The sequence below is a fragment of the Vanacampus margaritifer genome, chromosome 8, assembly GCF_051991255.1.
Source record: "Vanacampus margaritifer isolate UIUO_Vmar chromosome 8, RoL_Vmar_1.0, whole genome shotgun sequence".
In the NCBI taxonomy this organism is placed as follows: domain Eukaryota; kingdom Metazoa; phylum Chordata; class Actinopteri; order Syngnathiformes; family Syngnathidae; genus Vanacampus; species Vanacampus margaritifer.
The window spans coordinates 2,459,460-2,474,271 of record NC_135439.1 but is presented as its reverse complement, the minus strand read 5'-3'; the positions used below and the strand labels follow the sequence as shown (position 1 = coordinate 2,474,271).

General features: G+C 44.5%; 1 protein-coding gene across 1 annotated transcript; it reads right to left on the bottom strand.

The window, feature by feature from the left end:
* Window positions 1-12,095: 12,095 nt before the first annotated feature.
* Window positions 12,096-14,154, bottom strand: klhdc7a (kelch domain containing 7A). The gene has a single exon (XM_077574151.1). It carries the CDS (start codon window positions 14,152-14,154, stop codon window positions 12,142-12,144), a length of 2,013 nt encoding a protein of 670 aa, XP_077430277.1. The 3' UTR covers window positions 12,096-12,141.
* Between the last annotated feature and the right edge of the window lie 658 nt (window positions 14,155-14,812).

The window sequence follows — 14,812 nt, the reverse complement described above, 5'->3', positions numbered from 1 at the left end:
TCACTTAACACCCACCGGCTGGTCACGTGATTAGCTCCATCCAAGGGACTCCATTGCAAGACCTGTGTCATTAAGTCAAACGTCAAATGATAACTGTGGTGCTAATTTCCATTTGCAGTCAGGTTATAAAAAAATAAATAATAATAATAATAATAAAAATATCACATTATCATTCATCACATTTTGAGGGGCGGGGGGTCTGATGCGAGTGTGTGTGTGTTTGGGAAATAAAGCCCACCGGTCTTGGGAAGCCGAACACAAGCAAAGTTCTGTCATGATGATGCCTCGGATTTCTTGTGTCGAGATTGACAACGCAATGTTACTTGGTGCTGGACTTCCGCTCGTGGCGGCAGAAGCATCTTCTCTACAATGTGTGGATGAAAACAAGCAGTACAAAATATGGCAGGATGCCAAAAACATGAGCCGAAGGTTGGAAAGCCTGCAAATCTACAATGTCACGTTGTGTGTTTTGATAATAATACACGTGCTATCACTGCCATCTACAGATCAGATTGGAAAGTTCAGATAAATCTCTCTCTCTCTCTTTCTCTCTCTCCCTCCCTCGAATGGCTGCTAATAGCAACCAAGAGAATTATGTGGCTCCTATTTTGTACACAAACAAACAATTTAGCATCCATTCTGGTGGTTATGTAGCATCTATAAGATAAACATTTTTCAATATTGTACTTTTTGGGTCACTTTAGGAAAAATCGACACACTTTAGGGTTAAAAAATGACATTCAGGATCATTCATCCGTCATATACGGGATATTTCGAGCCACATTATTTTTAACGTTGTCCTTCACTCGTGAGCAACAGTTGGCGAAACGTCCTCTTGGTCAGACAAGGACAGTCAAAGACTTTGGCATAATGATGGAACGTGAACAGAGAACAGGCCGACCTTTCTTGGTTTTCTTCATATACAGAATATCAAATTGGCCGACGCTTCTCTTGTTCCGTCAACTAATTGGATTCACGTAGTCGTGCTAATTTCGACGTCCCTGACTGGCTTATGAGTGGAGCCGAGCTAACAAAAAGCTTCCCGGGCTTGTTTGTTGCTTTGGCGGCTGCGGTGGAGCATCAACAGCATCGACAGCATCAACTTAATTGGCGCCGCTTGTTAGATGACACGCGTCATTCCTTTGATCATTTTTTTCTTTTTCAAATATGATATCCACTTGTCATACTTCAGTATGTGCACCGTCACGCTCCACGGAGTTATTCTGTCTTATCTGTTCATCCACCTCCAAAGATGCAATCTCTGTGTTTGCTTCCATATTTGTAAATATGCGGTCCACATGTCACACCCAAGTACCATAAAACATATTATTTTGAAGGAAAATTAAATAAAAATAATTTTTGGGTTATTGAATACTGTAGTCATCTTTTTCCAGAACGAAAGCATTTTTAAAATGTATTTAAAATATGACAACCTTGTTTTTAATATTGTATTTTGACTTTATCCCTGCCCAATTTGTATTTAAATCCGATTTTATTCTTCTAACATTACATTTTTTTTTTAAACAAAACAAAGCAATTTATTGTAACACGATGACATATTTTCTTGAAAAAAGGCTGTCTTGAATCGTGTGAAAGGCACAGAAAAAAATAAAAAATCTCAAGACTATCAAGGCATTCAGAGGTGAAATGTTTTTCCCAGTTGTAACATCGGCTAAAATCAACCAGCAATGGCCCAGAATAAAACAATTTCATATCTGCTAATATTCATTGACCTGAAAGCTTTTTGGGGGGCGGCTCTTGTCAAATCAGACACTCGTCCTTTCCTGTCCTCCAGAAGCTGATAACCTACAGAGGAAGTTGTGATAAGGAAGGAAGTCTGTGAAATGTGCAACAAAAGGTAAGCTCGGGCTTTTCTTTAATGTCATCAAAGGAAACGGAGCTTCTTGCGAGGAATAACTTTCGCTTTGACTTTTACCATCAAACACTCTTTTTTTTTTTTCTTCTGTTTGTGGAAATGTGTTTTTCCCTCCGAGAGATTTTTTCTTCCTCCCCATCACTGTCGCCTAAATTCAAAGTGAATCAAAAAACATTTTCATATATGCTGTAGTTTCATACAAATCGTTAGTAAATAAACTCAATTTGTCATCTGTCTCGTCCTTAACTCATTCACTGCCATTGACAGCTATAGACGTCCAAAATTCATTTTAACTATATAAAAAAAATTTAGTATGAAAACCTAGATTTTTTTTGTACATTTAGAACAGCTATGAAATTTGTGATTAATCATGAGTTAACTAGTGAAGTCATGCGATTAATTGCGATTACAAATTTTCAACGCCTGATGCCCTTAATTTTTAATAACCTTTTCCTTTAAAAAAAAACAAAAAACGTTTTAATTTGTAATAAAAAACAATTTTTAAGAAGAAATTATTAAAAATTAGAGGCGTCGGGCGATTACAATTTTTAAACGTAAATAATCACACGACTTCACTAGTTAACTCACGATTAATCACAAATTTTATATCTGTTTTAATACAAAAAATATATATTCTAGGTTTTCATACTTTTGTTTACAAAAGTGGGGAAAAAAATAGAAATAGTTCAAATGATTTTTTGACGTCTATAGCCGTCAATGGCAGTGAATGAGTTAAGCCGATTTGTTTCCTTCTAACGAGTGACTTTTTTCCTGATAGCCCTTTGACGAACTGGAGCGGAGGTCGATTGCTTATTTGGTCAGCCGGATCGTAACACATGCATCAAACTGTCCCGTGTTTCCTCTCACGGGTTCTAATCGGCCCCCGAGAGCCATGACTGGGCTGACACGAAAACCACGGCATTGTCACGTCACCGCCTTTCTGCGGCGTGTTGGGGAGTTTGGGATCCTGTCCTAAAGCTACAAAAAGACATTCGAATGAGGTGGAGGACTGAATTGCTCAAGAGGGTTTTAGCAAACTCGCCGTATTCCACAATCAACGGACGTCCTTTTTTTTTTGCACTGGACTTTTGCTAACTACTTTATTTTGAGTGTGTCCTGGCGACAGATCAAGAATCCAGGCATTCATTGACTCTTGACTGACCTTGATGACATCGACTAGGACGTCCACCGACCTCTGACCTGAGCTAGTTTCGACCCTTTCGGCTCCTGGTGTTTGCAGTGTAGCTTCGTGGCTGCAACGGCTGCTGATCAATTAGTGACTTCAGACTTGGACAGGACTTCTTTTGGTTCCCAGTCTCTGAGGGAAATCCCGGCGGAATGACCGTGTCACAGCAATCGTCTTCTTCATCTTCCCCTCGGCTAAACCTAATCAGGGACGCCACAGCCAATCTTTTTTCATCTTTTCTTTCCCACTCTATCTTTGGCGGCAACTTCAGCGACACTATCTGCAAATCTTCACTCACCAAATCCATAAACCTCTTCGATCATCCTCGGTGCTTCCTACCTGGTGAATCCGTTTCCATGATCCTTCTGCTGATACATTGTCTGTCCTTCTTCTTCTGCTCCTCACCGAGGTGGGCATTCCATCAATATTGACGAAAGGTCCATCAATCCGTCGATGACGGACAGCCATTTGTTGACGATTGACGGGAAACTTCTAAAAACGGACGAATTTAGTGAATTTAGTTCGTCCGTCAATGTAATCGTCAATACATTTGGCCATCCGTCAATGACGGACATCCCGTTTGGTGACGGATTAACGAACGTTGACGGATGCCCACCTCAAATGATTGAAAGATTGACGGACGCTCATTTTGCTGCGTGCGCTATCGACGGATGGCGGATTGACGGTTCGGCTTGAAATAGTGACGGATTGACGGTGACGGAAGGGTTCCCCGACTGTTGACGATTGCCGAATGCTGAAATCTCATTGACGCGCTCGCCTCTTGCCTTCAAGCTTCGTCTCCAATCCTTTCAATCCGCTCTGATTTCTTTGATGGGCTCATTCCACCGCCGCCCCTCGAAGACCTCAGACAACAATCGGCTTCATGACCGGATCCAGGGAAAATGATTTCCTTGTGCTTACTTGTCACCCTTTCTGGACCTGAAGACTGAAGGAAGGAAGGAAGAACTGTACTGTGGAGATTGAGTTTCAATCCTTGTATCTTCACAAGCGAAAATATGATAATAATAATAATAAACCTGACCAAGGAACGACCAGCAAGGGTTTAGCCAATCGACGACGGCATAAAAGCTCTGAAGACTTGGGCTGACCCATCCTGGAAATAGGACCAGGTGTCTAGGACTAGATGTCTCTGGGGTTGGTGAAGGACTCTGGTTGGTGGTGTCTGGTCGGTGCTGGATTTCACTTTCCTTTCTTTGGTCCTTCCTCGGGTCTCCTGACGGCCTCACGACTCTGGCTGGAAGTGTTCGGTTTAGGTGAACGGTATGGGATTTTTTTTTTAATAGGTTTTAGGTGAACTAATGAATACACACACACTCGCACGCACATACAAAAAAAAAAAAAAAAAAAGGAGAGCAATGATGATGACATGTCAAATCGGTAAAATTACAGAATGAACAATACTGAGCTCTCCAGGAAAAACAAAACAAAAAAAGGAAATAGGACCAGGTTGGATCTGTGTTGAAAAAGCATCATTTTCAAATTCAAGTGCATCAATCTGGAGTTAGGTAGCGACGATGCAGTTGAAAAGGGGCAAACGCCAGATTGTTTCATGGGCTGCTGGTCTTCCTTTTCTAGCTTCCATCTGGCTAAGCGGCCCGAGGACACAATTTGCGGGCAAAGTGTTTATCAATAAGTGCTGCATTTCTTTGAGGAAAGTGCCGTGTATCCTGCACTCTGCACTCCAACCGTCTGCCTTTTTCTGTTTTCTCAACCGGTTCTCGCTTCTGTGTCATAACGGGTCCTCACGTGCCGTCTGTTTGAGCAGCTAACCACGTCGGATAGAAAAGCCCAGATGGGTAAATAGAAGTCAATCGAGAGTCGGTGAGCAAACAAGGAGCTGCGAGGTGACTTCAGGTTGGCGTCTCGTCTCGTTGTTTGAGCTGGCGTCCGTTTTTGGCGGAGCGCGGCGGAACGTTTGCTAAAGGCAGCGTTAGAAAAGCAGCAGCATTCGAGCGCACAAAAGCGCAGGTGCGGCTGACGATGTGCGCCGGCTGACGCTGGAGGACCGAATGGGTTGGCTGCCACATCATGAGAATTCTTCGGGTCGTGATTCCCAAAACAAGATGCCGTGCCACAACAGTGTGCCATGAGAGATCGTCACTAGTGGTGCAAAAGGATCATCGTTGATCCCTGGTCGGTTCGGTTCAGGCCCCAGGATTTGGATCCGGATGGTTGGGGAGGGACAAAAAACAAACAAACAAAGTGCGCATTCACAGTCGATACCATTCTGACATGTCAAGGAAGCTAAAACATACGCAACGTAACACGCTAAGCCGAACTTCAAAATAAAGTTGGCCAAACAGGCTACAGTAATACATTGCAATGCAAATAGCCTTACTTTGAAGTTGGGCCGCGTCACGGCGTGATGGCGAGCTTGACTTCCCTCTTAGACATTTAGGATTTCTTTATCGTAGTTTTTATTTTATTCATTTATTGAACAGGGGCAATGTAATCACACATACACACTAAGCAAAGCTAGCAGCTGAGTGTAGCAAATGCTAGTTTACAACCGCCGTCCCTGGTTGAGCTTTGACACTCATTTGCAAACAACATCAACACAAGGCTATCCCAAACTCATATTCAATCGCTAATTTAAGACGTCATGAAACCGCTAATCAATTAGCCGTCATTGTATGATACGGCAGAAGTCTATGACGTAAGCGGCTAGCTGTTAGCATTAGCAACGCGTGTCTGGCTGGTAGTTGTACATGAGTTTCCCAGCTGGTACTTGGCTTACTTGAATTTTTTTCAATATTCTGGTCCAAGGCTAATTTGTAATTCACTCTCCATGTTTAAAGGAAGGGAATGTGCCTTGAATTGCATTTCATTATATATATGTAAAAAAAAAGATAAATAGAATTTAGTCTTCATGTATTTTATAAAACACTTTTCCCCATTCAATTAAAAATCTCAAACACAGCCATTTAGAGTTTAGGAACACAACTTTAAAACAACCTTTTGCCTCATATTGCACTTCAAGTTGTATTCCTAAATCCTAAACGGCTATATAAGACATTTTGAATAAGTATTTTTTTTATTTACTAGAAAAAAGCGTTTTACAAAATAAATGAAGACAAAGTACTATTTATTTATTTATATTTTTGCTGATCCGAAAAGCGATCCGATCCGTGACCTGATCCAAATGTGATCCGTTGCACCACTACTTAGAACAGTAAATTCCCCCAAAAGATTCCACGTCACAACAGTGTGCTGCGAGAGATGGTCACAGATGCGGCTAAAAATGCAGACTTATTGGCTTGATGGAGAAGTTCCGCTTCGGGCTGGAGGCACGGATCCGGATCTGAACCGAGAAATGACTGAAGAATTGTCAAAGAGTGAAGATCGATAGAATCCAATCCGTGTGCTAGGCACGTCGCACCCTGGCCGCGACACCCCCACCACCCCTTCACTGTGCCGTTTGAGTGTTTATTCTGTTTGACACGAAAGCTAACGACAGCCAACGGCGGCGGCCGCCCAACTGACCCGCCCCGACGGGACTTGGAGGCAGACGAGTGAGAGACGAGAGCCGCCTGCGCGCCGCCTGCGCGCCGCCTCCGCGCCGCCTCCGCGCCACATGCCGAGCGAGGCCTTCAGCCTCCAAGCACTCCTTCAAGGCTTTAACACTGCTTGAGTGTCTGTCAGCGGACAGCAAGTCAGGCTTTTAATCCCAGCGTTGCGCTGATGGCCGAGATAGAAGTCATTAGCAGAGCAAATTTCTGGAATACGTGTCAAATGTAGCGGGCAATTAAGGAGCAGCTTGCCACCGCCGCAGAGCGAGCCTCTTGAAGAGTATTAGAAAAGAAGAGGTCATGCACTTGAAGGCTTAAAGGGTAACTATATTAAGACGTCAAGTGACTTCCAGGGAGTCTGACATCAGCCGCTTTTACGCTCGCTGTCAAAGCAGCCTAAAGAAATGTATTAGCACACGAACCCATGTGATGTTTCTGCCAGAGCCGCCCTCAAATTAACACATTTTTTTGATTGTTTCTCTAATGGTTGGGGATAGACCAATTATCGGTGCCGATACTTGTCAAATATCAGCATCGTCCGTTTTATGAATCTGAAGGCCGCTAAAAGCTGGCATCTCACTGAGCGGCGAATGCTTGCGAACGTAGCCAATGTATTTATTTTTTATCTGGATTTGTAAGATGTTCACACAAAGTTTTGAATTGTTGTTAACACATTTCAAACATATTAAGACAAATTTCCACCGCAAAGATCTTTGAAACCTTTTACGAACCCCGACGAAAACCCCAAATTTAGCTGCATTCTCATACATTTGTCGCTCAGTGAGACAAAGGGAACTTTTCATTTATGAATCTATTAAAATTTCCACTTTATTAGAAATGATGCTGACACAAAGAGCTCCCTGCACTTTTTATTATTATTTTAATTAAGAAATTATGTTGACATTTTGGAAACTTTAATTTAGCTTAACACATGCCGATGACCCTGAAAGCTTCCTGCAACTTTTTATTTATTTATTTATTTATTTTTTAGAATTTTAAACAAATATGTCAATTCTTTGTATGTTTAAAATTATAAAGGAAAAGTTTTTTTTTTAAATTTTTTTTTATTTTGACGCTAATAGTTTCTCTTTTACTGCAAAATATCGGCTGAATATCGGCTTGAAATATCAGTTATCGGCCTCCTTGACTACTAATAATCTGCCTTGAAAAAAAACATATCGGTCGATCACTACTTATGTTTAATACACCAAAATGTGAAAGCTCTTTAGGTGAGATTATATTTTTAATGATGGAATACAATTACACTAGGGAACACCATTTTTGTTGCGTTAGGTCAGACAGCCGTTTATAACTCATCTTTGGGTGCGGAATCCAAAACAGAACCCATAAAGCATCGGACGGGAGGTGGCCGGGCCTCCAATGTTGTATCAGTGGCGTCCTAGAAGTGAGAAAGCGCTTGTGTGAAAAGGGGACGTCGGAAAGCGGGGAGCAAAGTGCGAAGGTCAACGCAGGACGCCCCTTCCTTGTTGAAAGGAGCCGTCGCTGGCCAACAAGACAATAACTTGCTTCGGGGACTCGATTGTTCCGCGTCAGCATGAAAGCGGCTTTCGAGTTTGGCTGGACCGGACCGAAGTTGAAACAGCCACGCAAGAGCAAACCAAACATTATTATACATGAGGAATTAAATATTAAAGCAGTCGTACCCTGGCGATGAGCAAAACACACCCAGGGCTTGTATATTTTGTATGCACGCAGCACTTGTGCTCATGAGCAATGAAAAGTAGGTCCGCCCAGATGCGCATTTTATTGTTGCGGAGAAGTTAATGTCTGCGGCGACTTCCTTTATGGCCCTTCCAACCAAACACGCTTTGCTCGAGTCCGCAAAGCAGCAGTCATGTCGAGCGTTGCAACATTTGGGAAATTTTCTAAGCTACAATTCATGGGAATTGGTGGACATTTAGAGCAATTCATGGGAATGAACTACTTTTATGGCTTTGTAACATTTCAAAGGGAATATTTTTCATTTTATTTTGGTAAATAACAGGATTTAAGTAGCCTTAAAGTAAAAAAAAAAAAATAAAAAAAAAGTTTAGTGGTGGTGGGGATTAATCAAGAAGTCACTTAGCATGCAACCCGTGGGCCGCTAGTTGCTCATCCTTGACATAAAGTCATGGCGAGGGCGTCAGAACCCGCAGCCAACACTAGTCAGGTTTCCATCCAAATGTTTTGACATTTTTAAGCAGATTGTGTGAAAACGCGCAAAACGGACATGCGACTTATACCCGTTTCCATCTGTTCTTTTTTTTTTTTTACGAATATTGACAGGGGACTCCACCCCTGTAGGTGGCGCTATACACCATAGAGTAATTTGAAGAAGAAGAAGAACAGGACTGCGCCGTGCAATTACGTCGTATGAGTTTTCTTTTGTAGTTCTTGACAAACCGGAACGTTTCTTTACTGTTTTACATCAAAAATCACTTCTTTAATGAACGCCAAAAAGATTTCTGTTTTGTCGTCCCCCCCAAACAAACCTTACTTTATCGTCCGACATTGCTTTGAAATTACAAACATACGTCTGACATAATATTCGGTCTTGTCAGCGTTTATTCGCAAAACCTTTTTTCCACAAACAAAATTCGCATTTCTTTTTTTTTTTTGGTGATACTCTTCAAAATGCACCCGTCCAAGCTTAAAAACCTTTTTTTTGCGAATTTTGGGCCCTTTTTCCGAATTTCCATCCAGTTTTATTTTCGCATTTCTTAAAAATTCGAATAAAAACGGGTGAATGGAAAAACAACTATTTTCAGCTCCCTGGAACATTTTTGTGTTTAGAAAAAAAAAAAGTGCAGACCATCCGAAGCGTAACTAAAGTTAGCGATCATGAAAACTGTTACACTAATAATCTGCGTTTAATTACCCGAGCTCCGCTGTGAGAACAAGTTTAAAAAAACGGCCCCAGGCATGTTCCTCCTTGCCTCGCCTCATCTGTTAATTCAAACATTATTTAGCATGCCGCTACTTTGTTAGTGAACTTTTTTTTTATGCTGCGGTCCAATTGCTTACGATCTGCTCAGGTTCTGTCTCACAAGCATGTCAAAGCCAATGTGGAACCAGAGGCCAGCCGCATAAATGATGTCTCCGCTTCCACAAGATAATGACATGCAAATTCGTCCTCTCTCCAACGCAGCGTGTGCGGTTCGTATTCCCCGAGATCTTGCACAGAAATAATGAAAAAAAAAGAAGAAGAAAGCTGGTGTTGATGCCGGAGCTGACCCGAGTCATGAGTCATCCAAGGCGACGTCTGCGGGGATGCATGCAACTCCCATCCCATTAGGGGCTTAATTACATGGAATCAAAGTGTTTAATTAGGAAGAATCAAAGAGGCTTCTGCTTGATGGTCAAGCATCCGCGAGCACGCGGCGGCAGCTCACTCGTACCCGCGCACGACGCCGAGGGAGCTTTTTCCGGCCTGTCAAGCTCCGAGCACTGTTTGCCGGCTGAGCCGCATGATGGCGCTGCAGCAGCGCATCTCTCCAGGGAGGCCGTCGGTGGAATTCAATCAGCCCCCCCCCCCCCGATGATGATGAATATTTACATCCGTCGCAGCGCATCTTATTTCTGCGCACGTTACACGTAACGACCCGCGCAGGAACGCGCGGCACGTGCGCAGAACCACAAGTTTGCGGATGCTTGGAGGGCAACAAACGAGTACAAAGAAAAACTCTGTCACGTTTCCTGGCCACCAAAGGAGAGCGACCCCGCCTGTGACAGATGCCTTTTTTTTTTTCCACAAGCGCACCTATTTATATTGCATGACACCCTCATTTACATGCTGTTGTATTTACATGCGGCTGCGGATAATTGCGTCCTCCGCAGGTCATTTTTGTGGTTCTATTTGCGCTCCGTGTACTCTAATCTGGCTGATGGATTGCGGCCGTATTGCCTCATTTGAATAATGTGTACATCTTCCCGCAACACTTACTCGTGAGCGGTAGAACCCGAACATCCCAAATGATGTAAAAGTCACTTAATGGTAAAGCGAAGCAGCAAATCTAAAGGCGCAAACTGTTTGCGAGGGAGCACATCCGGCGTTTTTAATTTAAGCAAACAGTCGTCAGACGGCCATTAGGGTGCTCATGTTTTACATTTATGGTCAGAGATTGCTAATAAAAGGACAGTAATTGCGATAAAACTACAATGAAGCAACGTTGTGCTTTTGCAAGGAAAACGTGCGCAAAACAGACAAATTAAGACAATATTTCTGTGAAGCAATTAAGGCTTTTGTTAGCGTTTGCCATGAATAAGTTGATGCCTTTAAATCATAATATTCAAACATTTCGATGTCATAAAAAACAGAGCTGGGCGCTCGCGTTAATTCATTCCCTCCCAGCCATTTTCACTGAAGCAACCAACTTTGCACCCGGCGGTTTTACTGGATTTGGACTGATTTTGGAAGGCTTCCACATATTCGGCGAATGCTTTATGATGCCAAGTCTGGCAAAAATACAAGGAATGATAAATGTGTGGTCTCACCCCCGATCGTCGGATGTGAACGCGCTTCAGTCGCTGAGCAGCCCGTGTTTTTTTTTCCTCCAGGCTTCGCGTCATTGAAAACTCGCCAAAAAGGTGGGCAGCTCAGATTCAAATGTTTGACTTATTGTTTGGACGGATGATTACGATTTTATTTACGTTTAGAGGAAAAAATATTATGGCGAAACAAATGCTCGTAGTTCCGGCGACATGTTTTCGGTTTGGCAGTTTTTGCGACGATCAAAAATGTCTGCCTTCGCCGAGCAGTTTTGAAATCTCAGGCAGGATTGCCAGAAGGTTCGTTTGATGATACTTTATACAAATAAGTGTGGATAGCAATGTTTATTTTCAAACTGTTGTAGAGAATTCAATGCACTTTATTTTGGAATGTCACTACAGTGTATGTAGAGATTGACTTTATTTTTGTATTTACAGTTTTGCCACGTGCTCATGAAGACAAAACGCGCTGCAACTGAAGTCCAGGCGCTTCATTTGTGGTTTGTCGACGTGTCACCAACAACTTTGTCGAAACGCTACAAATTCCTTTACGTACAACATAAAATTATAACAGCACATACTTTTAGGATATACATTTGAAATTTATCATGAAAAAAACCCCACTTTTTTTTTTTCTTCCTCTGGAGAGCTCAGTATTGTTCATTCGGTAATTTTACTGATTTGACATGTCATCATCATTGCTCTCTTTTTTTATTTTTTTTATTTATTTTTTTTTATTTTGTACGTGCGTGCGAGTGTGTGTGTGTATTTATTAGTTCACCTAAAACCTATTAAAAAATCCCAAACCGTTCACCTAAACCAAACACTTCCAGCCAGAGTCGTGAGGCCGTCAGGAGACCCGAGGAAGGACCAAAGAAAAAAAAAAATCTTATCAATCCATCCATTTTGCCAGCTTCAGTGTGACAGTGATACAAATGGCCAAGGTCTAAAACTCAGGGTAACCTCAAAGCTTGTATTGGCCACGGTCAAAAAGTAAGCTGATGGAGAGCTTGGGTAAGCTGGCAGGCACAATCTTATCATCATTCTAAAAGTGAATTTTGCTACACGCTGGTCTGCAGAGGCCTCTTATCAGGCAGCGACAGGACAAAAGGGAAAAGCAGGCCCTTGGCTGCAGAGGCCGCGCTTAAATCGTCATCGGCGAAAGCCGGAGAGATCTCGTCGGCCTCAAATCTCAAAGTGAAGTGACGGCTAACACAGTAGACGTCGCCGTCCATCACCACGCACCGGAAAGCGGGGCAGTGCGGGAGCCGCTTGGTGCCGCACTCGTACCACAGCCTGGCCACGGTGTGGTAGCGGTAGACGCTGACCCCCAGCAGGGGGTTGACTTCAAAGCGATACAGAAAGGGTCCCACGGCCACAATGTCCGCCGTCCTGTCTTTGCCGCCCGCCAGTAGACTCGCCCTCCAGGTGTCGCTCTTGGGGCTGTAGCGCAGCAGCATGTAGCGGAGACTCCCCCCGGACGCAAAAAGCTCCCCGTTGCAAACCGTCACGTGATGCGCCACGGCGAAGGTGTCGTTGGGCAGAGAGGCCACGAAAGTCCATCGGTCCGAGCGCGGGTCGTAGCGTTCCACGGAGGAGAGACACTCGCCACCGATGGCGTAGATGCGGCCATCCAGGGCGGCCAGTTTGCAACGGGGTCGCGCTTCATTCATGGGGCTGATCGCCTTCCAAATGGCGGTGAGAGGATTGTAGCAAAACACTCGCTTGGAAGGCGTCATTTTGCCGTCGGCGCCTTCGCACCCCACGGCGACAAAAAGGTAGTTGTCCATCGTGCACATGGCGCAGGCTTTGCTGACGACTTCCTGTGGAATGGAGCAAAGTCTGTGCCACGAGTCTCCACGCTGGTCATAGTAGTGCACAGCACTCAGCGTCCCTTTCGGCACCTTGTTGTTCCTCGACCAGTCTTGGGGGTCCATATCTGCCACCATGATGAATCTTCTCCCTCTTGTTCTCTGTCTCCTGATTTGTTCCCGCTCAGCATCGGTTAGCCGCCCACGGAGGTCAGGATCCCGGAGTACCTGTAGGTAGTTGTTGGCCATGACTTCAGTGGCCGCTTGCACCACGGCCCTCTGGCCATGTTTTTTGGCCAAAAAGAGTGCTTCCAAACAGTTCCCGAGATCCAGTTGACTTTTCAGGCTTTCCAAATCTGAACGCTGCACCAAGAGACTCCCAACTACAGCCTCGCCCACATTGTGGCGTTCATCGCTTGTGGAAGGACCGATCGACGGGGGACCGGCGTTGGTCGAGCTACAAGAGGGAGGAACTGGACTTGGCAGCTCCGACCGCTCTGCAGCAGCGAGATAGCTCTGTTTGCGTAGAGGTCCGGATGTCATGGAGTGCCTCGGATGTGGCTTCTCAAGGAAGGAGCGTCCCCCAGTAAGGTCAGGGTCCACAGAAAGAGGAGAACCTGTGAGGGTGCTGCTATTGCTCAACATTTCTGCTTGTTGCGATTCAGACTTCCTTTCATTTTGACCGAACTTGATGTTTGAAGAGGATTCCACGTAGTATTCGTAGATCTTCCCATGAACTACTTGGTCTCCGGGACTGTCCGGCACCAGCTTAGCATCCTCCACTTTGACCTCAGCCTTGGAGAGAAAGCTGGAGTACACACCGTGTCGCTCCAAGTCCTGCCTTAGCTCTCTTCCCACGCCTAACCCGCCCTCCAGCTTTTTTAAAAAGCAAGGAGAGCGTCGGCCTTTTGTACTCGCTAGAGTGGGTGAAGTTATCTTCGCTTCTTCACTAAAATGTTGATCCCCGTGTGAGAGGCTGCCTGCCTCCTGGACTTCAGTCAGGCTTTCTTTGGCGTTGTCAGGTGAAGGATCAGCAGTGAGCGTAGGTCCGAGTGGATCATCGGTGTCGCTAGCCGGCAGGGTTGTCTTGCATCTCTGGCAAGTTTGTTTGTCTTTGCGCTGCTGGACCGGACTTTCCTCCACGCCTCTAGAGTTGTAGAATCTGTAGACCAATGACACCAGAAGCACCGTCGCCACGGAAAGACTTATTTTCAACAGCAGCTGCATGTCGAATTGGACTCCGAGAAGGTCTGCGATGGCCATGGCAGCGGCAGGAGTGACGGCGGCAGTGACCGGTTGACTGATCCTTTTGTCAACGTCGCTCAACCGACAACTGCATCCTGGCAAAAGAATGATCCGATGACTGCTGCTCTTTGCCTGCGGGTGTAAAATGAAACCTGCCGAGGTGCATTTGCATCTCTTTGTGGGCGGAGCTCATGTCACGCAACACCTGCGGTGAGTCAGATTGCCGATTCAACAAATTGAAGCCTACGCTCGATAAAGATCAATATTTGGGTGAGGCATTTCTCATGACCTCATTATTTCTCCATAAAATGTTATACAAGACAAAAAGAACTTGGCGCCTTTTTTTGTTGACGCCACGCAAGTGTTTAATGCTTTATTCCCGACCGATTCAGTCTCCCTGCACAGCTTGAGCTGCAGGTGCAAAGCATGGTTTAAATAAGGGGTGGGGGAAGGACAATGGTTGTATCAAACACTTAACAACCAGGATACATCTGTTTGCACAGTCATGACACGGATCAGAACCTTCCCCTTCCACCGTGGGCTCTGTCTGACAAAAATAGAAATGCTAAAGTATAACAATCATGCAGAGCTGCGCAGACAGTCGGTGGAGCGAGCATCCGCCGAGAAAAGCGACAGCTTCATCCATTTCCATAAGCTGAAAATATAGAGCTCAGCC

Coding starts and splice junctions, on each gene's coding strand:
- klhdc7a (XM_077574151.1), bottom strand. CDS start 14,154: ATGGCCATCGCAGACCTTCTCGGAGTCCAATTCGACATGCAGCTGCTG.